At 38.7% G+C, this 26,841-nt stretch overlaps 1 protein-coding gene across 1 annotated transcript in view; it reads left to right on the forward strand.

Moving 5' to 3' along the window:
• CSMD2 (CUB and Sushi multiple domains 2) overlaps nt 1-26,841 on the forward strand; it is a 771,224-nt gene that overhangs the window by 411,237 nt on the left and 333,146 nt on the right. Inside the window, exons 8-10 of the mRNA XM_087728138.1 lie at nt 9,822-9,909; nt 15,955-16,079; nt 21,740-21,861. Coding sequence (XP_087584264.1) covers nt 9,822-9,909; nt 15,955-16,079; nt 21,740-21,861 — 335 coding nt within the window. The remainder of the gene's footprint in view (nt 1-9,821; nt 9,910-15,954; nt 16,080-21,739; nt 21,862-26,841) is intronic.

A 26,841-nucleotide genomic window follows, 5' to 3' on the forward strand; every position in this document is an offset into this window, starting at 1 on the left:
ACTTCTCTTTACTCCTTTTCCAAGTGATCACTTCTGCTCTACTGCTCAGGTCCAATTTTTGACCTGTTGTTCTACAAATTAGCGTGTAGATGGTCTGATAATGGAATAGTTGAGAATAAGTAAGGAGTTTTCAGCTCTTGGTATTTTTACTGTAGATCACATTTGAAGAATGTGAGAGCTGTTCTTACTGGGAAGAGCATTTAAAAGATCTTCTCAAGACACTAAGATCTTTCACAGCTCAGATTGTTATATTTTGAACTGTAAGCCACCCAGAGTCATTGACTGATAAGGACAAAAATAGAAGATGGATGGATGGATGGATGGATGGATAAACAGATAAATAAATCTAGATTGGTTCTTTTTTTATTTATTCAACAACCTGTCATGGACCACCCAGTCTATTACAAACTGCTGTGTAAACTGTTCCAAACAGAAACTTATGTCAAAAACCTTGCAAGTTTGAGAAAGGGAAAGGTGAGTTTGAGTTGCATTTAGGCCTTGATATGAGTGAATAAGTTGGCATCTCCCTTCCTTCAACTCAGATGCCCCTCTAGCAGAATTTCAGAAAGGATCAGGTCCCTCTTAGCCTGTTGGTTACACTTGATTTTATGTGCTTTGAATTCCCATATCCTATAAAAGAGAATCCTGTGACAGCCTGAACATATTAATAGGCATTTTAAATAAAAAAGAAAGAAATTGAAACTGAATAAAGCATCTTTTCAGTCAAACTATGAGCTTCATGTATTCCGTATTTGTTATGGTGCCATAACTTTCGGCAAAAAATTCTACCGTATCAAAAGGGTATTTCTACAGTAATTTAAAACTTGAGAAAAACAATATCATAATTGTTGTTAATAATCCTCCCAGTCAGCTGTGATATGTTCATGCGTATGTGCTTAATATTCTTGTACTAGTTACCCAAATACCAAATACTTCCTTCCTAGACAGATATAGATATGGATGTTTAGAGCCCTCTCTGAAGGAGATTGGTGGTTGAGAAGTTCGATATATAAACATAAATAAATACATATAATATTGTAGTGAATTTAAGCCCTGAATTTTGCAATGAATATCTGACATTTGTAATATACGGAAATGAACAAATCTGTTGACCTCAGTTTTTGTCAGATTATTTTCCCCCTGGTAATAGATTTATTCCTTGCTCTCTATTTCTGGATCAGTTTGTTTGGGGAGAGCAGAGAGACCCAACATGGGAAAAAATTGACACAAAATATTGTAGATATTTCTGTGCTATAATTCAAATGGAGAGGAGGGGAGGGGTGGTGTGCTTTTTCTAGCATGCATACTTTTTGCAAATGACTCTCCAAAAATAAAGTATATTCTAGTTCTTACATAACATCAAAAACAGCATGTTTTCATACAGATTCAGACCAAATCAATCTTGCTTCCCTCTCTAATGACATGTTCCTCTGCCCCTATTGTGTTCTATCTTGTCGTGTTTCTACTGCATCTTGGTAGGGCTGAACTGTTGAATCCAGATGTTGAATCAGCAGAGCATTTTATCCAACTGTCATCTTTCCAACTGCAGGTTGCCCTTGATAAGCGAGTTTACTTTCATTCCACACAAAATATTAATTATACACAAAAAATTTAATATGCATCAGTCACTTTGAGCAGAACTTGCAAGAAAGCAAGGAATCGTTGTTTCATTATGTCACTAGTAGACTGAGCAAACAAACCAGTGTTTGCTGAAAGTGTGGGAAACTTTAATTTCTAGAAAGGATCCTTGAGAAGCAGTTATGTACAAAGGATGTTAGAGACTTGAAACCAACTCTTTCTCTCTCCCTACAGAAATTGCAGACACCTGATTCTCACCATTTCTAGTGTAGAAAGGAAATGTTGAACTGTTTTCTCTGATCTAGCTGGCAACTTGTAGTTTTTTCCTGATCATATTTTGTTATTTACTTCTACCAATATTTGCAGATTGGTGTGGAAAATAAAACAAGCAAATTAAGCCTTGAAACCTCACATGCTGATGGAAATTATACTTGTGATTTGACCTATAGTAAGATGAGTAATGCTCACGCTATTTTTGTTTGCATTAAATCTATAGAGAAGGGTTGTGACTGTTTCTCTTATTGAATTTCTGAAAGTTAATAACACAAGTTTAGCAAACGATACAATATTTGGTTGACAGAAACTTGCATGCATTTCTAACTGGACAAAAAAAATGATGTTCAGTTATGATTTGTTTTCCTATATACTGCTTTTGAAGTGCAACTTTAAAAAGATTATTTGAAGAAAAAAAAAGGACTGAAGAATTTTGATCAATTATTTCAGAATGTGCTTACCAGCTGAAAATAGTTTAAACCCATTGGAAATGCTTTGCCAACATATTTAGATTAGGATAAATTTGTCTGAAATGACATCTTAGTCATATCCTGAACTTGATTTGCTTCTGAATCCCTGTGGATGATTTCTAGAACAGATTGGTTTAAGTTATAGCATTCTTACATACTGGCTTATGGCAGTGAAGAAAACAGAACAAATGCTTAGCAAGCTTATTGCTGTTTTCATAGTAGTTGAAAAATTAGATTAATAAAACTGAGAAATGAAAACTAAATATGTAACCATTCAGGCTTTGCTCTTTGTGTTTTAGAAAATGGCATACTTTGCCTTTTGCCACCTAGCAAATTATTATTTTTTCCGAAGCCAACGGATTGTTGAAAATAAATTATATCAAAGGGGTCAGGACTCTGAGCATTCATTTATCTGTCCATCAACATAATAGTTATCTGAATTAGGAACAGGCTGAAATGAAAGATTAAATTTCAAAATGGTCTTAATCAGGGGTGGGCAGCTATGATCTTACAATCTACAGATTTCAGTTCTCAGAATTTCTGAGCCACGGCTCATAAATGGGCCATACTTGCCCACCCCTGGTCTGGCTCAAACTGAATGCTGGGGAGCAGAGGGATTTTGAAAGAAATTACCAATATATATATTATTAGGTCGCAGCTCAAAATGTTGATAAGTGCTCCATTGTAAATGAATTCCGGTTTCATTTCATGACCCAGACTGGAGCACTGCAGGCCACCACCGGAGTTCCCCTATATATGCCTGCATGCACACAAGCACTCACAAATAAAATATATTGTTAGATTGCACAGAAAATTATACAGGTGCCTCCTATGTCACTACTGGAAAAAAATGGCATATCCCTAGTTATCCCCAGTAGTCATTGTTAATACTGCAGAAATTGCTCAGAAGTATGGCATTTTGCATGTGCAGCTACTCAAGACAAAATATTTAGAATTCCATATTAGTAGTCCTGTTAAATATATTATTGTTCTTATGATATTGCACAAAAATTCATTTCAGACAGAGCAAAAGTTCAGGATACAGTCAACATAGTGGAACTTGATTCTCCTCCTTTTTCTTTTACAAGAAAATTAAAGTCATGTAAAGCATCTGGCCACACAGTTTGTAATATAGGTACTCCTTGACATATGATGACAATTGGGACCTGAACCTGCACCACTGGGTTAAGTGATTCATGCCTGATTTTATGTCCTTTTTGGATGTAGTTGTTAAGTGAACCATACAGTTCTTAGCAAATTTGGTTTCTCCCATTGACTTTTCTTGTTGAAAGCCAACTGGGAGAGACACAAATTATAATCATGTGACCCGGGGACACTGCAATGGTCATTAATCCATGCCAGTTGCCAAGTGTCTGAATTCTGATCATGTGACTCTGGGAATGCTGCAGTGGTTATAAATGAGAGGACTAGTCATAAGTCACTTATGTCAGTGCTACTGTAACTTCAAATAGTCACTAAACTAATGGTTATAAGTCAAGCACTACCTCTAAGCATCACTCTCATATGATCCTGGAAACTCAGGATTCATGCAGGTTAATATATTGCAGTTCTCCCAACAGTGGTTGTCTGAAATTGACTCTACATCAACTCATAAAGTTGCCATGGTGAGGAAAGGGGGAGCACATTCCACGCATACCTTCAGCTAGAGTTGGATCTCAGATTATTACAGCAGGCTTGTGAGGGGTGCCCCTTGTTGGAGAATGTGATTTATGACATAGATTGAAGGGAGGGGAGGAACAGGGGTAAAGTTCAGCCATAATTCAAGTGAGGCTTAGATTTGAGTACAATAGGGTATTGCCAAAATGGTGCTCTTAATAAATGACTGGTTTTCTTTTGAAACTTGGCTCAAGGTTCATGAATCAATTAGGGCACCTTTCGGAAACCTGACAGGCTACCTGAATTAGGCTACCTGAATTAGCCTAAGCAGTGGTGTCAAAATGGTGGCCCATGGACTGGATGTGTCAAACTCAGGCCACGCCCACCCTAGCTCTGCAAAGGGGGAACACATCACAATATGTCACATGATAGCAACATGATGCCATAACTTTGACACCCATGGCCTAAAGCTTGCAAATGTCTACTGGAAGCCACTTTTAAAAGTAGGATGTGACTGATTAGCCTGTTGTGGTAACTGCAAGGATTTCCTAAGGATAACAAGGGCTTCTTAATACCATTCTGTATTCAGTGAGATCCTTTTTTTTGTAAAGGAATGACATTTTTTCTTCTTGAAGCTATTGAATTACCTTGATTATGCTGTCTGCTTTCACTAGACAGGATTTGTTCAGATCTTGGATAGTAGATAAATCAAAATTTCCTCCTTTTTTTTTCATTGATTTTTTTTCCCCCTTACAAAGAACCATTCCATACAGTCTCATGCATTTTGGGCAGATAATGTCAAAATGATTTGGTGGGATTTCTCATCCTGTGTATGCATGTATGAATCCATTTAGAATGCTGTGAATAATTTCCAAGTTCTTTCAGACAGGGGCATCTTAAAATATAGGAAAGGGCAGAATTCTATGATGATTTTGGTTTGCTTCTTTTTTAAAAAATAAACTTTTCCTTTGGAAAGTAAAATATTTTGAAATGTTTCCATGTTTTCTGTACCTGCATGTTTCACCGAGAATGTGACAGTGCCTATTGTGGTGATGCTACATTTAGCCTGATTCTGCTTCTTTTGGTCTCATTAATTGTATTCCTATATGAATATCTGATTCTGCATTCTGTCTTGGTAGAATTAATTCTATAAATCCTATGAGTGGTTGTTTTTTAAAGCGGTGAATAAAAAGTTTTGCTATACTTCATTAAAGAAACTCTCTTGCTTCTGGGAAGAAATATTCTGTTGTTAGTAACTTGCCCCTTTGACTTTTCAAAGTGTTTTGCTGTATTTCTGCCTGACATTTTTTTAAAAAGTAGCAATGTCGGTAATAATAATGGATCAAAGGCAATCTGTTTACAATGAGTTTTATTTTCTTTTACATGAAAATGCTGCATTTCCAAACAATAAGGAACTTATTTATCTTTCAGTTGATTTTTAAAAAAAAGAAATCTGAACTAATTGCAGTAAAAAAAAACCAGATCAATGAAAATTCTTTTATCAAGGGTAGGTATGGTGGGAAGATAATTGGCAAAGATTGGTGTGGTATGTGAAATAAATTATTGCATCAAACAATGAAACCTTAATGAGTTGCATTTAAAGGCAAGTACAAATTTGTATTGCTTATTTTTTTTTAAGAGGAATAAATGAATAACTAAATGAAAGTACTCTTGAATTCTGAAGACCTCTGCTCCTTGATATCCACATGGCCTTAGTGGGAGGGTCAACTTAACAGACACGTTCTTTATTACCTCTTCATTCATTTGATACTCTGCCATATTGAGCAACTGTTTTCTCCATTCTTTCCCTTTAATGAATGTGGGGAAGGAAGGGTCAACAATTTCCTTGTACTATATATGCCATTCATTGTACCATTACATCATTGTGAAGGCTGCCAGCAGGAACCTTCAAATTATATCTACCATGAAGGAGTGGGAGGGAATCAAACATAAGAAAATCACAACATTTTTGGGTAGGATTTGAGTTAGTGAGAATCTACAGTCTGATATGTTATGGGCGAAGAATTCTGATATCCACCTACCGGTACTAGTTTGTTTCAACTTTGCAGACTAAACACCTTCTGGGCATCAACAAAATATGCCTTGAAAACCTACCTGGACCTGAATTCAAGCTGTTTTGTGACCCTTATTCTGTATTTTCTTTCTGCTATCAGAGATAAATATTCTTTTGCTTCATAATGATAAACTCTAGAACTTCTTCCCAATATGAGATCTGTCCAAAGAACATGGATTTTTATTGTTGCAAGTGCATTAACATGCTTTAAAAGAAAATACAAAAAAAAATCAGCCTAGGGAAGGACTGATGATTGTGATGACAGCAACAAGTTTCAATGAACATTGTATCCCTTTCCTTCTCTATTTGTCCTCTGAAGTTAGCATTTGCATTGGTAGTTGTCTAAAATATGGAAGTTCAAGGGACATGAATTAATTTCATTCCATATGCATAAATTAGCTTCAGAAAATGGGTGGTTTTTTTTTCTTAATTCTGCAGCAAGGGAGGAAAAGGTGAAACTTCATTCCCATGAGCACTGACAACTTAGCAATGATTAAAGTGTATATTTTTAAGAATTATTTTAAAAAATTAAGATATTGTACATTAATGTGTTCTTCCTTTGCAATGAGCTTCTAACTGCTGATTATTAAGTTCCCATCTGTTTTCCTCCTTTGAGGTGATTTTAGTGACAGCAACACTGCAATTGCAGTTGTTAACAAAGAGATGTTGGATGAAAATAATGGCTCTTGGTTTTGAGCCTTGGGAGACCAAGATGATTACCTCTATCCTTACTGAGTGAAAAATAGAGCCTACCCAAATGTGAAGGAGTCATGAAGATTCATGAACCTTGATCCTATGTCTACCTCACCTCTAATACCACTGCAGCCCATAGGTATTGATAGGTAGAGAATAGCAACAGTTCTTGATGCTCTCTGAGCTTGGCTGTTTTCTTGCAGATGCTTCATAGCAAAATTACAATAACAATGGGCCCTGTTTATTTAATTCATCCTTGGATCCTGGAAGTGAACAGCAAACCCATTTGGAATTGGTCCCGCAAGTGGCGGGGTTGGTTAAATGCCCCTGTCTCAAAATGATCAGAGAAAAAGACTGTAATCAAGGTGAAGTTGAGTTCTCTAGATCTTCTGAATTGTTTATACTGATGTATTATTCTTAGATATGCTTTCATTCCCAGATTCTAGTCTATGCATGATTATGATAAGCAAATGTCAATAATATTGAATTTGGTAACCTAGTATTTTTTAACTTTTAATTAAATAAATGTAAAAATGTGATTGAAAAATAGTATCTACACACCTTGCTCCTGTACCCAAATTCTGTGTCCTCAGGTTTAATTTATCAATAATGTTTTGTTCTGTACTTGTTTCATAATTTACATTCCTCATAATGTGCAGTTAATGGAAATAGCAAGAGTATCCTTAATATAGGGGAGTCACCATTTGGGGGAGACCCCATTCCTGTATAAGTGGTGGAGTATCTGCCTAGCAGTCCTTCCAGAAAATATTTAGAGGGTTTAGTTATCTGTGTGATTTTATTTTTTTAAGAGAAAAGGTGCTGTACTTATAATAATTGTGGTTCATAAAGTTGTGTGGAGTTTGTTATGACAGTTGATAAATTCAATGTGGAAATATTCTGTGGACAGTTGTTTTGAGCACCATCCTATCATCACTTATGTTGAAAGAATAGATTTCCATCTCCATTTCAAGAAAAAAGAATCAAAAGATGGGTGGGTGGGATTCCCTAAACTGGCTGTGAATGGAGATGGAGCAAATATATTGTGATGAAGCAGAAGTATTGTGATACAATGACTCTTTATTCTTTGAATATGTACAGTTTAGTCTATAGTCATGTAGTTAGCAATGCGTCTAATTTGTCCGGGGGAGGGGGGAGGATGGAGGCTTTACATAAAAACAGGGATAAATACTGTAATGTTGCTTGATTTACTCCACACTTGTTTCCTAGGTGTACACCCAATATTATTACATATATCCCTCAAGGTGCAACACAACAAGCAGTTGGGTTCCTGGTCCTTTTTGGCTAGAGAGAAAAAGCAAGTACTTAAGTCTGTAGAATTTTGTAAGACTGATGATAAGAGAAGCATCCCAGTGACCACTAGAGTTAGAACTGAGGCAGTGGTTCATGAGCTTTGCAGCCTCAGCTCCTCTTACAGAGGTCCTGATTCCACCCTTTCAAGTATTACGAAGTGTGACCGAATATGGTGGAATCCTCTTCTAAAGAGATCCTGATTTTGACATGAGGGCACCTATAAGCAATTATAGAAGGGACATTGCTAAGACACTGAGTTTCTTGATCAGAAAGGTTGGCAGTTTGGCGGTTAGAATCCCTAGCACTGCGTAACAGAGTGAGCTCCCATTACTTGTCCTAGCTTCTGCCAACCTAGCAGTTTGAAAGCATGTAAAAAATGCAAGCAGAAAAATAGGAACCACCTTTGGTGGGAAGGTAACAGCGTTCCGTGTGCCTTCATTGTTTAGTCATGTTGGCCACATGACCACGGAGACGTCTTCAGACAGTGCTGGCTCTTTGGCTTTGAAACAGAGATGAGTACCACCTCCTAGAGTTGAGAACGACTAGCGAGGGGAACCTTTACCTTTAAGCAATTATATTACCTGCTTCCTTAAAGAGGAATCAGTTCCCTCCAAGTCACCTGTGCAGTAGAGTTGTCCTTTGGGAAGTCTCCTTTTTCTCTACTTGATGATTGCTGTTGACTCCTCCAGTCTTAAAGATGCAGTATTAATGCAGACTAATCATGGGGGGGGGGATAAATCATGTTCATTGATCTTACTAAGTTTCCCTTGCCCCCAAAATCTGTGCTGTGCACTTCCACATTTCCCTTCGTCCATTTGCTTACCCAAAGAATTGTGTCACATATTTTTCAACCAGGTCATGGCAGAAAGGGCAGGGAAAAACAGAATGAAATAACATAAGTCCACTTTTACCATTTTATTTTGACTGGGATATTGTAAAAACTGAATGTGCAATTAAAATCAATCCATTTTTATTCAGATTTGATTTATTTATTAAATCGACTTATAGACTTCCCAATCCCGGAGGACTCCAGATCTCACCCTAATTGGGTACATGCCATTTTAGAATAGTTCTGGAATTCCTTCTGTTGGATGGGTGGCGTGCTCTGCTCTTGGCACCATCTGATGCTTCTTTTCCCCTCTTCTAATGGAAAAGGTTACTCCTTTTTCAGGTCCTGCACAATGAAACTAAATCACCAACTGTGAACCCAACTGGCTTCTCTCCTCTTCTCCTGTCATCCTCCTCTACATATCTCAATTGTCATCTTCCACTGCTTTTTATTTAACTTACTGCTTTTCATTAACATCAGCCAGGTGGTGAATAGTGGAATTTTCATACAATTCTGCATTCCGGTGTTATTTTTATAAGCTGGCTTGGGCAACATCTTGGGAGATGGAAGACTATGTTGAAGTGTCTACTTCGGTGGCTTACAGCTGAGAATTGGGGGGGGGAGGGGAGTGAACAGGATTTGAGTTTTCATCAGAGGTCATAGTTCTATTTCTGAGCTGTGTGGCTTTGATAGTTCACCTAACCATAACTTAGCCTTCCACAATGTTCACCTTTGAGATATGTTGGACTATAACTCCCATAATCCCAAGGTGCAAGATGATGCATTTCCAATGCACCAGATTAAGGAACACTCTTCAGCAAATGTTTTGAGGGGAGGGAACATGGGAACAGATAACATTTACTCAATGCATTCCAACTTGTAATTTTCCATTTTATTTACATCACCAGCACTGAGATGAGATACATTTTTTTGTCTTCTATTCTACTTCTGTATATGCTGTTTTTTTGCTTTGTAGTAACACAGGTTGGTGCGTCCCAGGGACATAACATGTGTCCAGATCCTGGGATTCCAGATCGGGGCAAAAGAATAGGCAATGATTTCAGGTAAGCGTCTTTTTTTTCTTTCCTTCTTTTCATGCTTCATGCTTATATGTGGAGCTACAGCCCTCATTTCAGCCAACACAGGTGTGAAGGTTGGCAGTAAGTTTTAGAAGGAAAGGGGGTGTTGGACAAATCCATCCACTATCCATAGTGTTTGTCAGAGCACCGTCATTTCATTGAACCTGCATTATTAGAGGCAGTTGACAATTCCATCAGATAACAATTGGGTAAGACGAGGGGATGATTAATGAAGGCTACAGTGCCCTGTTCCAAGATTTTCACAGAAGCAGCTGGCTGTCCATTGTCAAAAGCAGGATGCTTGCATCCTGAAGCTTTGATTTAATCAGCAAGGCTTTTATGTTCTTAAGAAATAAAACAGCCTGCCTATGATGCACCATTCTGATGTCATAATATCCTCTTGTGTCTCTGTGTGTTCTCTCTGGGAGTGAACTTTTTTAAGAGCCATCTCATGCACAAAAGGGAAGGGAAAGGAAAGATAGAGAAAGAAAGGGAAGAAAAGAAAAAAGGAAAGTGGAGAAGAAGAAAGGGACAACAGTTTGAAAATGTATTTTCAAGTTACTTTTCAGTATTTTCAACCAAGATTATTATTATTTTATTTTGCACGTAAAGTAGATGGCTCTTAATCCATTTTACCCATGCCATTTCAGTTCTGTTTATTGGAAAGCAAAATTGGTTGATCTTGGCTGCATTTAACTTCCAAGGTGTCATGTTTAAGATAACAGCTTAGACCTCGGTTCACGTTGGCAAGAGTCCATACTAAGGTATGACTCTAACATTCATCACTTGTTGTGTCAATATGAACATTTTCTGGTGTAATATCACTTGGTCTATATCAGCTTTGGTATGAAATGATCGGTGAGCTGCTAGAGTCCATTCATCTTGCAAGAACATCAGAAGTTGAGAAGACAGATGTGTTAAAGGAGTGTTGGTCTTTCATCAACTCTGTGGCATGTCCCATCTACTGTGATTCTGGGATGTATAATTTGTGATTTTTTTTGAGTGCTCTGGATTGTTGGGAGTCAAAATATTTATTCTTTATTATATTGAGAAGATTAAGGGGCAAAATAATTGCCTTAAAACTTGTATAGTCATAAAATACCAATTTCATCCCTTTAGATATATATAAAAAATCCAGCACCATAAATAGGGCTATTTTTCACCATTGGGGGTGGGTTTAGGGGGCAAAATGGATACCTTATGTCAGGGGTTTCCAAACTTGGGAACTTTAAGACTTGTGGACTTCAACTCCCAGAGTTCCCCAGCCAGCCTGGGGAATTCTGGGAATTGGTCCAGGTTCCCAAGTTTGGACACCCCTGTCTTATGTCTTGCACCCATTTCATTACCTTAATTCTCTATGCACTCAAATGGCCTAAAAAATGGGCTCCACCAGATGATTGATGTCACAATGTTTCTGTTGAAAGCCAGAAAAGTCAAAACCAAATCTTCAGTCACAAGCAAGTTGCCTATTCTTGACTTAATTATAAAATGGTGTCATGGGAGACTGATTATTATTTCTATTTCTTTCTATTTCATTTCTTTTAATTAGGGTAATAATGTGGCAACTCTTGAGGAATCTTCCACTCTGATTTGTTTTCCAAATGTGTCTACAATTTGTAGAAGATTTGTAAACATGTTGTAGCCAGGATTCCCATGTTCTGTTGTTGCATTTCATGTACAGTGCTGTAATTCTGATTAACCATACACACTAAAATGTGATTTTCATTTCCGCATGAAAGGAAGTCCATTGGGCATGTTAGTCAACTGTTGACAATGTGGAATATTGTTTATTTTTGTTGAATTTCTCACTGTTGAAGCCTCCATCCCCAATATACATACACACACACACACACAGATGTACACACAAACTCAGATGAGATAGATAGATAGATAGATAGATAGATAGATAGATAGATAGATAGATAGATAGATAGATAGATAGATATAGGGAGGGAGAGAGAGACAGAGACAGAGAGAGACAGACAGAGAGAGACAGAGAGAGACAGAGAGATGATAGCTATAGAGATAGATATTCCCACGGACTCTCACAAAACAGTCCAGTCAGGAAAGTCATACTATTATGCCTTAGCATCACCTGTGCTTCCCAAGGAAAGTTCCATCTTGCCAGATTGATAGACTTTTAGGTTCATCTATTGCTTTTGGAACCTTCTGCATGCAATAAGGAAGGTGTTTGTTTTGTCATGCTTTTTCACAACCCCATTTTGAAACCATTGCGCTAGAAAAAGGGAAGATGTGCAACAGCCCTCATTTCTCCTCTTTGCAGCCCCAGGAGCTTCCTGCAAGATAACAAATTTAATCAAAGGGATTGCCAAAAATTGACGGCACAGCCTCTCAACATTTTAGGATGGGAGATGTATGAAAATTGTAATTTTCAATTTAGATTTAACACATAGATTTAACACACATTTGCTTATTTGGCTGATGCCCCCCAATAGTCTTCCCTATACATGTGGGGCACAGTGGCTCAGTGGCTAAGATGCTGAGCTTGTCGATCAGAAAAGTCGGCATCTTGGCAGTTCAAATCCCTAGTGCCGTTTAACAGAGTGAGCTCCCATTACTTGTCCCAGCTTCTTCCAACCTAGCAGTTCGAAAGCATGTAAAAATGCAAGTAGAAAAATAGGAACCACCTTTGATGGGAAGGTAACAGGGTTCCATGTGCCTTCGGTGTTTAGTCATACCAACCTCATGACTATGGAGACGTCTTCAGACAGCACTGGCTCTTCGGCTTTGAAACAAAGATTTGCACCACCCCCTAGAGTCAGGAATGACTAGCACATATGTGCGAGAGGAAACTTTATATTTAACTTTATGCATGTGGGATAGCCCTATATATCCAGTAATCCTTTCAGTACTGGGCAAAGGTGTGTGGTCTCTGGCCAGCAAAAGGTTTCTCCGCTCTTTCAAAAATAATTAGGATGTTTTTAAGAAAAAGAAAAGGGACCAACTGGGGTTAAAGGCATTCTATTGAATGGAAGTTGCTAGAAAATGTGGCATTTGGACAAAGATTTTACAAACCACCTCCACCTTTTGAGGAACTTCTTTGTCTTGTTGATTGTTCAGTGAAGGACAGAAAGTGGATTTGAATTCACATATCTCACATAAACAATTGTAGATTATTTTTAAGGTTTGTAGCTGTGATAGTTTTGTCTATATACATATATATGTGTGTGTATACATAGATAGATAGATAGATAGATAGATAGATAGATAGATAGATAGATAGATAGATAGATAGATAGATAGATAGATAGATAGATACATACATACATACATACATACATACATACATACATACATGCCAGAGGTGGGATTCACTTACCTTCCCTACAGGTCTGCAAATGTAAGCATGCTCGCATCTACTCCTGTGCATCACCTTCTGCACATGTGCAGTGCTTGCACATTACATCAGGGCAGGTGGATGGCGCCTCCCCCAGCAACCACCACCAGTTTGCCCGAACCGGAAAGAACTGGCTGAATACCATCTCTGATACATGCATACATGCATATTTATATATACAGCCAGTGAACATTAGCCGATTTATTACTACACACATTACACAAAACCCATGTTTTGGATCTGATGAAGTGAACCAAGGTCCCCAAATGTTTATGTGTTGATAAATCTGTTAATCTTTAGGGTGTCACAAGCTTTTGTGGTTAAAGATTTATTTACCACTCTTATAGGGAAATCATTTTATGATGCTTTCATATCCATATCCAACCATATGGATGGTTGACATATTTATGTTGATCAGTTGATGATGGCCTTATAACATGCCTAGTTTGCTCCTGGGAACTGAACAACTGCAGATCCATTCGGAGCATATGTATCACTTCTAATGTAGTGCCTTTGGTGGAATAGGGTCACACATTACTGCTGAGAAACCATCGTGCATGTGTGAATCAGTGCTGGATGTGTTTCCCTCCAGCCATGCCAGCTGCCTTCACCATCACTTTGTCACCTCTTGCTTTTGTGCGTAAGCAGTAGATCAGTCTCTTCATGTTATGCATGTCAGCAAGCAGGGATGGGGGTGGGTGAGTCAGAGTGCAGATCAATATTTAATTTTATGTCTCTGTAGATAACTTTTTTTTTTTTTTTGCCAGAAGCATATAGTCACGTCTTTCCCACTCCCCATGAAATAAGGTCTGGAACTAAAAGAATAATCTTGCCCAGTGTGAGATGGAATGGGATAAGAAAGAGAAAACAGTTCCTAGAATAATTTGATTTCACCTAATGGCAGCTTCCAAAACATGTCAGGAGTCTCCCCCATTTCCATCCTCCTGTAAAATCTCCAACAAACTAGAAAAAAATGATTTATTGAGCTGAACCATCATACCTACAGATATTAAACTATTAAATGTTTCCTGCAGATTTAGTAATGCCAATATGTGAGATCAATATAAAAATGAGACTTTGAAACCTCAAAAATTTATCTTTATGAACCTGATAAATATTGCATTGACATTTCCAGTATACTCTAAAACATTATGGGACAACAGTGAATGTATCTGTAAATATGATTAATCATAGAAGATGCTTAAGTGGATCATTATTCACATAATTGGATGAAGTCTGAATATCCAGAAAAATGCAATTTGTCATATAGGATAAGTAACTTATTTCTTCATAGTCCCCGCATTCTAATTTTTTCAATTGGAATCTAAATTGCATGTTTTGTAAATTGATCTCAGTGTATGCATTGTCTAGAGCAGTATTTTTCAAACTTGGCAACTTTAAGATGCATGAACATGCTGACGGAGGAATTCTAGGAGCTAAAGTCTACAACATCTTAAAGTTGCCAAGTTTGAAATACACAGCTCCAATAGCATCACTTTGACATCTGCAGTGATACCCTATTCATTTTCAGATCTGTTAAAAGACTAAAAGACTTTGTCCAGTAATGGTATGTAAACTCCATGTAGATTACTTAAATCAGAACTGTTTTATTAGTTTTAAATAGCAATGTTTCCAAGTCTCTTCCATCTTCCACATATTCTAGAAGTCTTATGAGATCTACTCACTTGGTACATTTTGAAATGCAGGATTCAGTTAGGACAGGTGGGGAAAAATGCAGTGGATCTGTTGATCAAATATCTGTTGTTACACATTTTGAACACAGTAATGCCATGGAGATGTAACATGCTAAAAAACGTCTAGCTACCTACTGGAGTAATTGAATGTATGTACAATATATATGCATGCCCACATTTATGTATTGCATTTTTGTTCCAGTTGTCAATGGTACTTGAGATAGATTTTTAAAAAGTAATGTATTTTAAAAGCACAATTAAAACTACTATCAGTACAATAATTAACATTGAACTACCTAAAACCTGATCTAGCAACCAATTTTCTCATTGCTAATAAAATTATTTTACCCACCAGCAGAAGGGAATCAATATAAACTCCACCCAAAGTCTTTGGCATTCAGATAGTATACAACCTTAATAAATTATTATTATCTGCCAGTTCTTCATTTGGTGTTGACCTTTAGTTGCATTGAGTTCTTCCCAAGTATTTAGTTTGTCACACTATATCAGCATAGTGTATGTGCAGATACAAGCAATGTGGCCTTTTGTAATTGACAGATGGAAATTTTGTCAATGCACAGGATTTATTAAGGGCCATCCAATATATTTTTTTCCAGTATGGTATCTGATGTGTTGATAACTGCTGCCACCATCATGCCTGGTTTATGCCACAGTCTTTCAACTTTGGTTTTCAAATCTTCGATACTTTACGATTTTCTCCTGTTCTTCTATTCTCCCCTGATCAGTTACCCACACTTCCTTTTTTTCAACCCTAGTTAAATCTTAGTGTGTTATGGGCCAAGGCTTTATCAATTTGCATTTGGAAATCCAACATTTATTTTCATTGTTATATCATATCTGGAATTATATAACCCAGAAGTTCCCTATGGAACAAAACAAATAAGAAACAAAACAGAGCATCCAAAATCTTTGCCTGAAGCTACAGTGCAGGTCAGTAATTGGCTTCCTGTGTTCCAGGTTAGGATCCAGTGTCCAGTTCACCTGCAGTGAAGGCTATGACTTACAAGGCTCCAAAAGCATCACCTGTAAGAAGCTGAGTGGTATGATAGCTGCCTGGAGTGACCAGAGACCTGTGTGTCGAGGTAAGATAAATGACACCAAAGATTACAAATGAGGCAGGAAATTGAGTTGAATTATCACCTTTAGTAGAAGAGGATCATTATAAGAAATCAAACTCATCTAATAGTAATTCTTTTATCTGGAGATCATCCACTATTTCGTGGCTTGGTGAATCGTGAACGGTGATACTTACAACAGGTTTGTTATAAGTTGGTTCTAATAATTTATCCCTATTTATTCTTCTGAAGACATGCAAAATTGAATGTATATCTAAATTTCTCCTCTAAAATGTATGTGGTCTCCATGCGACTCTGAGCCCTTGTTGTGTAGCTGTCGTGGAAGCAGAGCAGGATGCAAACCAACATGCCCCAGATCTCCAAAACTTTCTCCAAATTATTGCATGGTCTGCATATATAAATATATATGTAATCCTCAACCTCTTTTTCTAAGATCCACTATCAAGTAGATGATCAGGAAATTTCAATGAGATTTTATTCCATTCTTATAAGTCTATGATCAGCAATATTGGACTTAAACAAATTGTGGCTAGGAAAGGGTTCTAATGGCAGAATTTTCTTTTATACAAAAGAAGGACCTCTAGTTTTTTTTTTTTTAAAAAAGCAGTAAGTTTAAGAGGAAAGTTTATGATCTCACAAATATGGGCATTGTATATGTAGGAATGGCTATCTTTGCAATGCTATTCGCCTGAAGGTTCTTGATCATGCAGGAGGTCATTTTTTTTTCTTACCTTGAGGAAGACCATTGAGAGATCAAGCATTTGCAGCTTGCTCAGGGAAGATTTCTTTGAAAGATTAGACCATAATTTGTATTACAAATAACCGGTGAAAGGCATCTGGCACAAATGTTGCTCAATGAGCCAAACAGTTGGAAAGGATTGAGAAGTTGGTTGTTGGGTTAGAATGGTCCCTTCTGTAGCACATGGGAATATGAGTTTTAAGAGTTTAGGATGAAATAGTTCTGTCAGGGTTCCAAATAGCATCCTCTATGAAATAATAGCTCGAGTCAAGAAGTTCCTCAAAATACCAATTTATTGGACGAGCCGTTGACATATCTGGGAAACCCCAAATATGAAAACTTCCAGGTCTTCCCCATGCAGCTGAAAGTTAAAGACCCTGCCCCAACATACACAAGTCCATCAAATGGTCCAATCAGTCACTGCCATGGATGAAGATTCCTCCTATCCACATCTGTCCAGGTGCAGGGACAAAATGACCTTGACTTTCTGAGAAGGAATGTTATTTTGACTACACATCTCCCAAGCTCCATACCGTCCCCCCTCCCAGTTTCCCAAGGTAATTATGTTTGAATATGTGGCAGGCTTGAGGCCCTATCTCCCGATGGCTTCCAAGCCTGAGAGGTTACCCCTCTCGACAGAAGAGTGTGTCCTGTAATGAAAGAATCCTTGTTCTTTGTTTGCATGTCTTCTATTTCTATAGTGTGTTCAAATAATAGATGAAAACTTTTTCAATAGTAGCAACTAAACATGTCAGGGAGCTGTCCACTGGGAATGCATAGTACAAATAGACTTCAGTCCATACACTCTAATGCATTCATATGCACTTTCATGAAAATAATAGAATTTACCTTCTGGGCCTGCCCGCTATGCAGAAATGAATTTTTATGCGACTAATTAAACATTGGAGAGAGTTTGTTTGATGTGATCTATGATGCCTATGATGCCTCTGCATGCCAGGCCAAATTTATAAGGACCTCACGTGGACATTTATATATAAGAAAGTCAGACCCAGTAACCGTGGGTCATTGGAAGTAAATGCACTGTTATTTAGGGAGTGCCCCATAAGTATGCTCTTGATTCTCTCTTATACAGTCCATAAACCCACGTTTAAGTTTTTCAGAAAATATTATGCAATCTTTTTGCTGGCAGAAGATGAATCTGGCAACTCTTAACCTTCACAGCTATTGTCTTAGAATGACAGTAAACATGGGGACAGGTGGTCTCCCATCAGTTGTCCAACATGGTTTTGATCTTTGATCTTTTATTATGTAAAATATTTCCTGGATTTTATTTCCACATATTCAGTCTTTGCCTTTTGTCAGTCTTCTCCAATTGAAAGTTCTCCACAGAGTGAATCATATAGTTGGAAGGGACAGTTAGGCTGTTGAATGCAGCTCTCTGTTCAGGCCAGAAAACCAAATTAAGGAACTATGAGAATTGGTAGCCCATATACTCATCATTCCTCAAGAAGTACAACCATAGTCATTTGGAAGATGATGGGATTTGTAGTGTGTTGTATCTTCTGTCCAGCCCAAAACCAAGAAAAACATGTGGTGAATCTTCCAAGCTAAGTTCCTTGTTCTTTACCATGTAAAGGCAAAATCATGCCAGACTGAGGATTCCACTCTGCTCATCCACTATATACTCTGTGAACTATTAAGAAGTGTCTGTCTTCGCTCTCTTTCTCTCACAAATGATATCTAGGCTATGTTATATCTTACTCCTCTGGAATGCATCAGGTCTCTCCTAGCTATCCACTCCTTCTGTCAGTCTTCTCTCTGTGCTCTGTCTGTCCTGAGTCTTCATTCCCCCCCCCCCAGTTTTGGGTGGACACTTGTGGTTCAGGACCCCAGATAGCACCCCAGATTTTGGGGGAGCTGGTAGTTACTTTAGAGCAGATTTGGGTTAAGGTCAGGGTTCCAAGTAACACCCCCAATGAGTAAAACTCCAAGGTTTGAAATTCCTCAAAGTTCCATTTTATTAGAGATGTCATATTGGCACATCTGGAAAAAACCTGAATCTGAAAGCTTCCAGGTTTTCTCCACACAGTTGAAAGTTCAAGACCTTTTCCAGCAACCACATGTCTATCACATGGTCCAATCAGTCATTGCCATGAAGGAAAATTCCTCCCATCCACATCGGTCCAGGTGCAGGGATGAAGTGACCATGACTTTCTGAGATGAAATGTTATTTTGGCTCCCATGCTTCATACAATCCCCCCTTCCAGTTTCCCACAGTACAATATTTTTCAGTATGTGGCAGGCCTTGCTTCATTCCATCAGAAGGGACCTTCCCATATCCTCTAGGAAGTAAGGACAGGGGAGAGGAAAGAGGTTTTCAGACTTGAAAGATTGTTGTCACCTTTTGAGATAATCCAGACAGAAAAAAAAAAAACCATGAGTACTAAGATCACTTTTATTGTAAGGCTGCAGAAACAAGACTTTACTTGTTTATTTATACTTTTCAGAAAACTGGGGAGGGGCGTATCTTCTGAAGTACTTTCCCTTCCCATTTGTTCTATGAACTGGGATTTGTTCTCCTGTCTGACCATTGCCTGGTCTGGGACTCTTCCTCCTGTGAGAAGGTTGTTCTCACGGCTCATCACAATTAATAGGGAAAAATATTCCATACAGTTCTGGCTAGTTAATCTTTTGATCTGACAGAATACAAAGCAGTTTTCTGTTCCTATTCAGCTTGTTTTCTTCTAAAATCTCATTTTCTTTGTTTTAGTCAAAATGTCTTAGATAAAGGCTGTCATCTCTGCAGTCTAGGCTTAATTTATCTGCCTCTCATGAAATATTTATTACATTAAGATTTGATTAAGTCTTCCAAAAAAAAAAGTTGCAGCCATTTTGTACAATGTAGGAGTGCTCTAAAACAGTTGAACACTTAAACTTGTTTTGTAACCAAACCTAAATCTCTGCATTCACGGCTGCTAGTTAAACAGATTTCACTTTATTTTGCAAGAAGAAGAAAGAGTGTAAAATTTCTACCCCATGGTATAAAGGTAAAAGATCAACCCAAAACAGCCGCTTGATAGGATCTTCTTAAGACTCAGGGCATTCTTCAGGTTAGTCTCACAGCAAGACAACTGACTTCATGTCAAAAGCTTATTCTGAGGTCTTGTGAGCTGAATCACTACTGGTTTGAGTATGGAGAATATTCAGCATCGCTAAGAAAAATGTTCAGGAAAAAAGAGCCCCTTTAAAAGAAAAGTAGAACTTTTCTTTTTGGGAAATGATTTAACAAAAAAAAAAAAAGATGAAAAATAATCTCCCAAAAGTAAAATATTGCTACAACATATTCCATAAGAAATCTTTAATATTGCATACTATCCTAAATCTTTAAAGTCTAATCTAAGTCTTACCTGGATGAGGACAGCCATGGAATTTTAGGAGAAGAAATTATTAGATTCCTGCATGTGCCTCTTTTTTGTGTGCCTTGGGGGAGGGGAGAGTGTGCATGTGCATGTACCTGCACATAAATTCTTAAATTCACACAATTTTGATTAGGTTGGAAGATCTGTGTGCAGATATAGCAAGATAGGACACTTAGGGCAAGGTGCTTACCTCTAATGGCTTCAGAAGTATAGTCCTCTCCTAGAGGTAAAAGGTAAACGTTTCCCTTGCACATATGTGCTAGTCATTGCTGACTCTAGGGGGCGGTGCTCATCTCCATTTCAAAGCCAAAGAGCCAGCGCTGTCTGAAGATGTCTCCATGGTCATGTGGCTGGTATGACTAAATGGCAAAGGTGCACAGAACGCCAAAGTGGTCCTTATTTTTCTACTTGCATTTTTTACATGCTTTCGAACTGCTAGGTTGGCAGAAGCTGGGTCAAGTAACAGGAGCTCACTCTGTTACGCGGCGCTAGGGATTCGAACCACTGAACAGCCAAGCTCTCTGATTGACAAGCTCAGTGTCTTAACCACTGAGCCACCGTGTCCCCCTCTCCTAGAGACTTTTGCCTAAATCTTAGGAAGCATGTAGGAGTTCCAGGTTGTAAACAGGCCTCCTCAGAGTCATTGTTTCTTTGAAGAAACAGTGAAATCTCAATTCTAACAAATGCAGCTAATGCCACCAAAGTAGCTTATGAGTTATTTTGTTAATGACCCTTATATCTGACCTAAGTAGAAAAACTTGATGAATTGCCTTTTTTTCTAAGATGTATCCTGGCAATGACCTCACAGAGAATTGTTAGAAAATGGCCTTACACAGTTCAGACCCAAGACATGCTGTTAATTTTGGGATTCAATTTGTAAAACACTTGTAGAGCTTCAACCATTTTTTATCTTTTTCATGGCCAACTGTTAAAATGTTATCCTCTATGCATTATTCAGGTAATTGTCCAGCGAGGCTTACTCCTAGGAACATAGATGTAGAAGCAAAATAAAGGAATCCATTTCTCTATAAGATGTGGTGGCTAAGTGACTAAGACACTGAGCTTGTCAATCAGAAATATTGACAGATTGGTGGTTCAAATCCCTAGCATCACATAACGGAGTGAGCTCCCATTACTTGTCCCAGCTTCTGCCAACATAGCAGTTCAAAAGCATGTAAAAATGCAAGTAGAAAAATAGGAACCACCTTTGGTGGGAAGGGAACAGCATTCCATGCGCTTTCAGCATTTAGTCATGCTGACCACATGACCACAGAGACGTGGTTTGGGAAGGGCATGGAGATTAGAATCCTTGAGGGCTCCATCGATGTGATTAATAGATGCTTTTGGTTCATGATCATATATTTTGTGCAAAATCTTTTTTTCTTTCTACCATCCTACAACTTGACTGATAGAAATGGTAAAACAAAGAAATGTACCTCCTTCCACACTGCTTCATTTTCTAGGCCCTTAAGAGAAGGAACATTGCAAACAAAAGTTCCATCCACAAATAGATTTCCTGTTTCTTCTTTTTTTTCTCAACTCCACAGCTAGAATGTGTGATACGTACCTCCGAGGGCCCAGTGGTGTTATCACATCTCCTAATTATCCTGTCCAGTATGATAACAATGCATACTGTGTGTGGGTGATCACAGCTGTCAATCCAGCCAAGGTAGGTCTTCTGGATGCATTATTGGGCAACTCAATGTTGGATCTTGTCTGAAAAGGGAATTGGTCTTCAGGACAGAGGATCACCTTCCAAAACAATTGGTCTTTGCAGGGAATTCTGTTAAGAAGGGTTTTCAATGTTATACAAGACAACATAAACCAATGTTTATTAAGCTTGAAAAATGTGAGATGCGTGGACTTCAATTCCCAGAATTTTCAAGCCTGTGAGGCAGGCGTGGTATTCACTTACCTTCGCTACCTGTTCGCAAATGTCAAAAATGGGATGTGATGATGTGCAGGCAGGTGGACGGAGCTTCCCACCACTGTTACCGGTTCGCCCAAACTAGTGCGAACCGGCTGAATAGCTCCACTGCCGTGAGGTATGGTGCCTATGGAGGGGGAGGCATTGTGAAGGGACAGTTTTTTTGCAAGAAGGGAACACATGTTAAGGAGGGGGTTGAGGCAAGAAGCAACACAGTTCAGAGCTGGATAGGACACAGTGGAAGAGAGTTAAAATAGTTATAATCACCTAGATTACATTTGTTGGGCCTCAGTAGTAAGGATTTAGTCTTGCAAGATTCTGTCTATTGTGTGTTAGCAAATAAAGAACGGAACTCTGACTTGATTGCTCTACATCATTCCTGGGCTAAGCCTGGGGAATTCTGGGAGTTCTTAAAGTTGCCAAGGTTGAGAAACACTGATCCAGACCAACAAGTCAACCCATAGTTGGTATTTGAGAGGTAGAATGGGAATTGTAGCAAAGAAAATAAGTGCAACTGCATATCAAACTATATTTGATTATTGACCATCTGTTCAGTCTAGCAACATTTAAGCAACATCTTATTGGTGGACAGATATGTAACAGTCTGCTTACTCAGATTTAAAAAAAATATATGAGCAGTTTCAGCAATAATCTAATCATCTTCTTTTCCTGTTTCAATTCAGTCTGCTATTTCTAATAGAAATGCCCTTGCATTATCTGTCAGGTATCCGGGGATATTAATTTACAAGTAAAATGGTTTTAACACTTGTTCATGCTTTAAAATCTTTACATTCATTGATTTATATCATTTTATTTATTTATTTTGTTGCTGATATAATTTGGCCTGAGCATAATTTCATCTGAGAGACAGCAAACAGCAAACATCACAACTGATTATTTCTTTAGAAAAGTCTAAAATGTACTCTGTTTTCCCTTTTCTTTTTTGCTTTTCACTCCTTAACACACACCCTTATTTCCAGAATAAATGTATCTCTTTTTCCAGGAGTTAATATGCAGAAGCAAAGCATTTGAAGAAGAACATGATTTAGGGTATAGGACAGAATCATACCCAGATGGGAATCACCCAGCCAGACAGGGGGGAAGCCTCAAGCACAGTTTGTCTTGAGTCCTTGTGCAGCTACAAGAAATCCAAAACTGAATCCGCTTATGCTCTATCTAGCCTACTCCCAGGCTAAAGTTGACAATCTTGGGAGATTCCTATTTAATAAGCAGAATACAATAAACTGGTATCTTTAAACCTTACACTGCTAGTTCTCCCTACTTGTGCCTGACAAGACCTGCTCATAACTGAGCCACTTCATCTATCCCAAGTATGGCAACCTGTTAAAAAGGAGCAGCTGCATCAGCTTCACAACTGTTTATCCCCAAAACAAAACAAAACAAAATAACATTTTAGAGTAGCTGGACTAGAAACAGGTTTCTGGAAAGGGGTTCTTTATAAGGGTATAACTAATGTCAGGTTGGTTTCCTTGGCATCCTAGAATCCTTAATAAAAATAGGATCACTTGATAAAGGCATTTTACTTTCCCACTTCCATAGCTTTTATGTTCTCTCTCTTTGTCCTCTTCTTGCCTAAATCTCCCTGTGTGACTGTTGCCTTCCCCTTACTACACTCCTTTCTTGTCTGGGCTACTTTGCAGAGCTAACATTAATCTTGCAAGTCTGAAAATACTCCTCTTTGTTTTCTTTTTACTCTCCAGAAAACTAGGGAAGGTTGTCAGAGTTTGTTGCAGAAAAATCAAATCCAGGAAGCACACACAGATAACTGACTCAGCTGGATTCATTAACTTCTTTATATACATAATAACAGATGAATAAATGTACAATACCAATAGTAGATTTTTCAATGTGGTAGAAGTTGCAAGCAGAACACAAGCAGGAGAGAACAGTTAGTTTCATTTCAGAGTTCAGAGCAGAGAGTAGTTTCAGTTTCAATTCTCAGCACAGACTCAGATCTGTTTAAGCTCCCATTGTCTGACTTAGTTGCTGTGCCTATTCATTGGCTGACCTTGTTACCATGTCTCTCCCAGTCATGAATATTCTAACAAACGTCTCTTCTGAAATGCTTCCCATGCCTATTCTTCATCCATAGACTGAGATTCTTTGGCAGGATGGTTGCCTGGGTATCTTTCTCCTGTGCTCTTATTTGATCATTTCCACATATCATGATCAAATGGCCCAGCTACATGGCCTTATCCTTCCATCCTCAGGTTTTCACACTCAATTGTAGTGGTTTTCAAAACTAATCTGAAGTAAGACCAGGGGTGTCCATAGAGTAAGGGGGAAAAAGCCAAGACAGTAGTCATGATAGTGTAATCAAAGCTCTGCCTGTGTTTTATGTATGTTGCATCTCTGGTTGAGATTGTGCCACCCCCATCAACTTCATCATCAGGCGAAAGAGAGGATGGTAAATTTCAGTTGTGTTCTGACCTAGGCTTCCTCAAAAAGCATGAGGCAGAGTCCTAGTCCCGACAAAACCCCTTTTATTAAATGAATGTGAATTCCTTTCATTCACATTCAGCAAGGCTTGGCAAACAGTCTTTCAAAGGAATATTTATGACTACAGACCTTATCTATCTTGGAAAGCTGCCACATAAATATTTTCCAAATGAGGTACTGTGCAAGGAAAGACTGGGCACAGAGTCTCTGAGATTCATGGGCAGATCTTCATGCTCCTGAAAAAAAATCTAATGAATGAATGAATGAATTGTTTCCTGCAAAAGGCCACTCCCCTTTCACTCCTCTTTTATTTCCTATGGAGGGGCCATTCACCTTCCATCTGTGACTTTACTCTCAAGTCTACCCTGATTTCTGAGTTGTTTTTTTCTTCTGGCAGTTCTGCGCATGTGCACACTGGGAACAGGCTCTAGCTGTTCTGCTGCCTCACTGCTGTTTAGCTCTATAGGCACCTGATCACTGCCAGACGGCCTCGGCCCCGTCTCTGCCTCCGACACAGAGTCTGAGCCTTCCCCAGCCTCCAGGACTGGCCCATTCCTTTCCCCAACCTCCTCATTCCCTGACTCTGCTGCCAGCTCCACGGCAGGCCACAACAAGCAGACTCTGCTACCTCCCCCGTGCTTTCTCCCCAACAAAAAAAAATATGGGTTGAAAGTGCTGGCTTTGCTTGCTTCGTAATAACAAATATATGATCTATAACCATAAGAAAGGGAAGAGGTGCGGAAAAGAAAGGGAATAAAAAGGAAAGCATATTTCTGGGGGTTCTGGAATTCAGTGCTTTTCTGTTAGGCTCCAAAAACAAGAAAAAAATCTTCCAAGCTGAATTTCTTTATTATCCCACACCTCTAGACAGAATCTTGCCGGAAACATTAAAAGGGCAGAATATTTCCCCTAAAAGGGAGGCAAAAATTCTGCCCCCCCTCCCACCTTTGTTAATGGGCCATTAAGGCCTGAGCCAGTCTATTCTACATAACAAAGATCTATCCAGTGGTGGGATTCAGTCAGCTCGAACCTATTCAGGAGAACCGGTTGTTAACTTTCTAAGCAGCTGGGAGAACCGGTTGTTGGAAGAAGTCTCCTTTTGGTTTTTTTTTCCACTTTACAGGGCTAATCCTGTAAGATAAAAAGGAGACCTGCTGGTGTTATTTCTAGCCTAATCTTTATTGCCCTGCTTACAGAAATTGCCTCTTCAGTTAACCATTATTACATTGTAACAGTTAAGGCAAAGCACCCATTGACGTGAGTGATGTTGTGTTGGCCATGCCCACCCAGTCACATGACCACCGAGCCCTGCCTACCCAGCTGGTCATTAGGGCAGAGAACCGGTAGTTAAAATTATTTGAATCCCACCAATGCTTAGCCTTCTGTATCTACCACATACTCTGTGAACTATTAGGGTGGGGCTGTCTTCACCCTCTTTCTCTCACACAACTGAGTGCCTCTTATTCCATGGGAATGCACCCTCTCCTTCTTGGGAACCCAGCCTACTAGTCCCCACCCCATTTTACCTGCCCTCCAAGTGCAGGAACTTTTTTTCTTCTCCTCCTCCTCATAAAGTGAAGGTCTCCCCCTGGAAGGGGCAGTTGGGCAACCCACAGGGATAAAACATTCCCTCCATCTGTTTCTGACACATGGCAACCAAGATGTGTAAAGGGAGAATGTTCCTTCAGGCAGAGGAAGCGAAGGAACAAAATATGCTTTCTTTGCTAATCCTACTACACCAGCTGTTGCCCTAGCAAACTTGTTCTTGGTGTGTTTCGTGTTTTCTACTTCTGCTCCCTTCACTTTCTTAATGCTTGTGTCTGGGAATTAGATGATTGGTCCAAATCTATTTTGATGGGTTTTTTTTTTTAAAAAAAAGGTCACAGACACCCTCTTGGCAGCCTTCTGCTTGTTGCTATTAGTGCAAAGTGCTGTTTCAAGTTTGATGTCTGTAGCACTTCCCAGCATTTAAATGGCTTGGGATGCGCCTCAAAGTCCTGTGGGTTTTTTTCTCTCTTTCAGCCAGACAAGGCAGAGGAGAGATAGAGAAAGTAGGGAGGAGGACAAAAACAAATCAATTCCTTTTAACATTTTATTGGTGTCCCCAGATTCTGCTGGGGTTGCAGAAATGTGTAGCTGAAAACCAAGGCTGAATAAAGAATACAAATCATGTGCTGAATTCACTTCTATTAGAATCAGTTAGTATCCTGATTTTTTTTCTCCAATGGGTGGCTGCTTCTATCAGACAAAAATGTAGCAGGC

Source organism: Thamnophis sirtalis, unplaced genomic scaffold, assembly GCF_051295495.1.
Source record: "Thamnophis sirtalis isolate CommonGarterSnake01/CBP01778 unplaced genomic scaffold, rThaSir2_p1.2 scaffold_13, whole genome shotgun sequence".
In the NCBI taxonomy this organism is placed as follows: domain Eukaryota; kingdom Metazoa; phylum Chordata; class Lepidosauria; order Squamata; family Natricidae; genus Thamnophis; species Thamnophis sirtalis.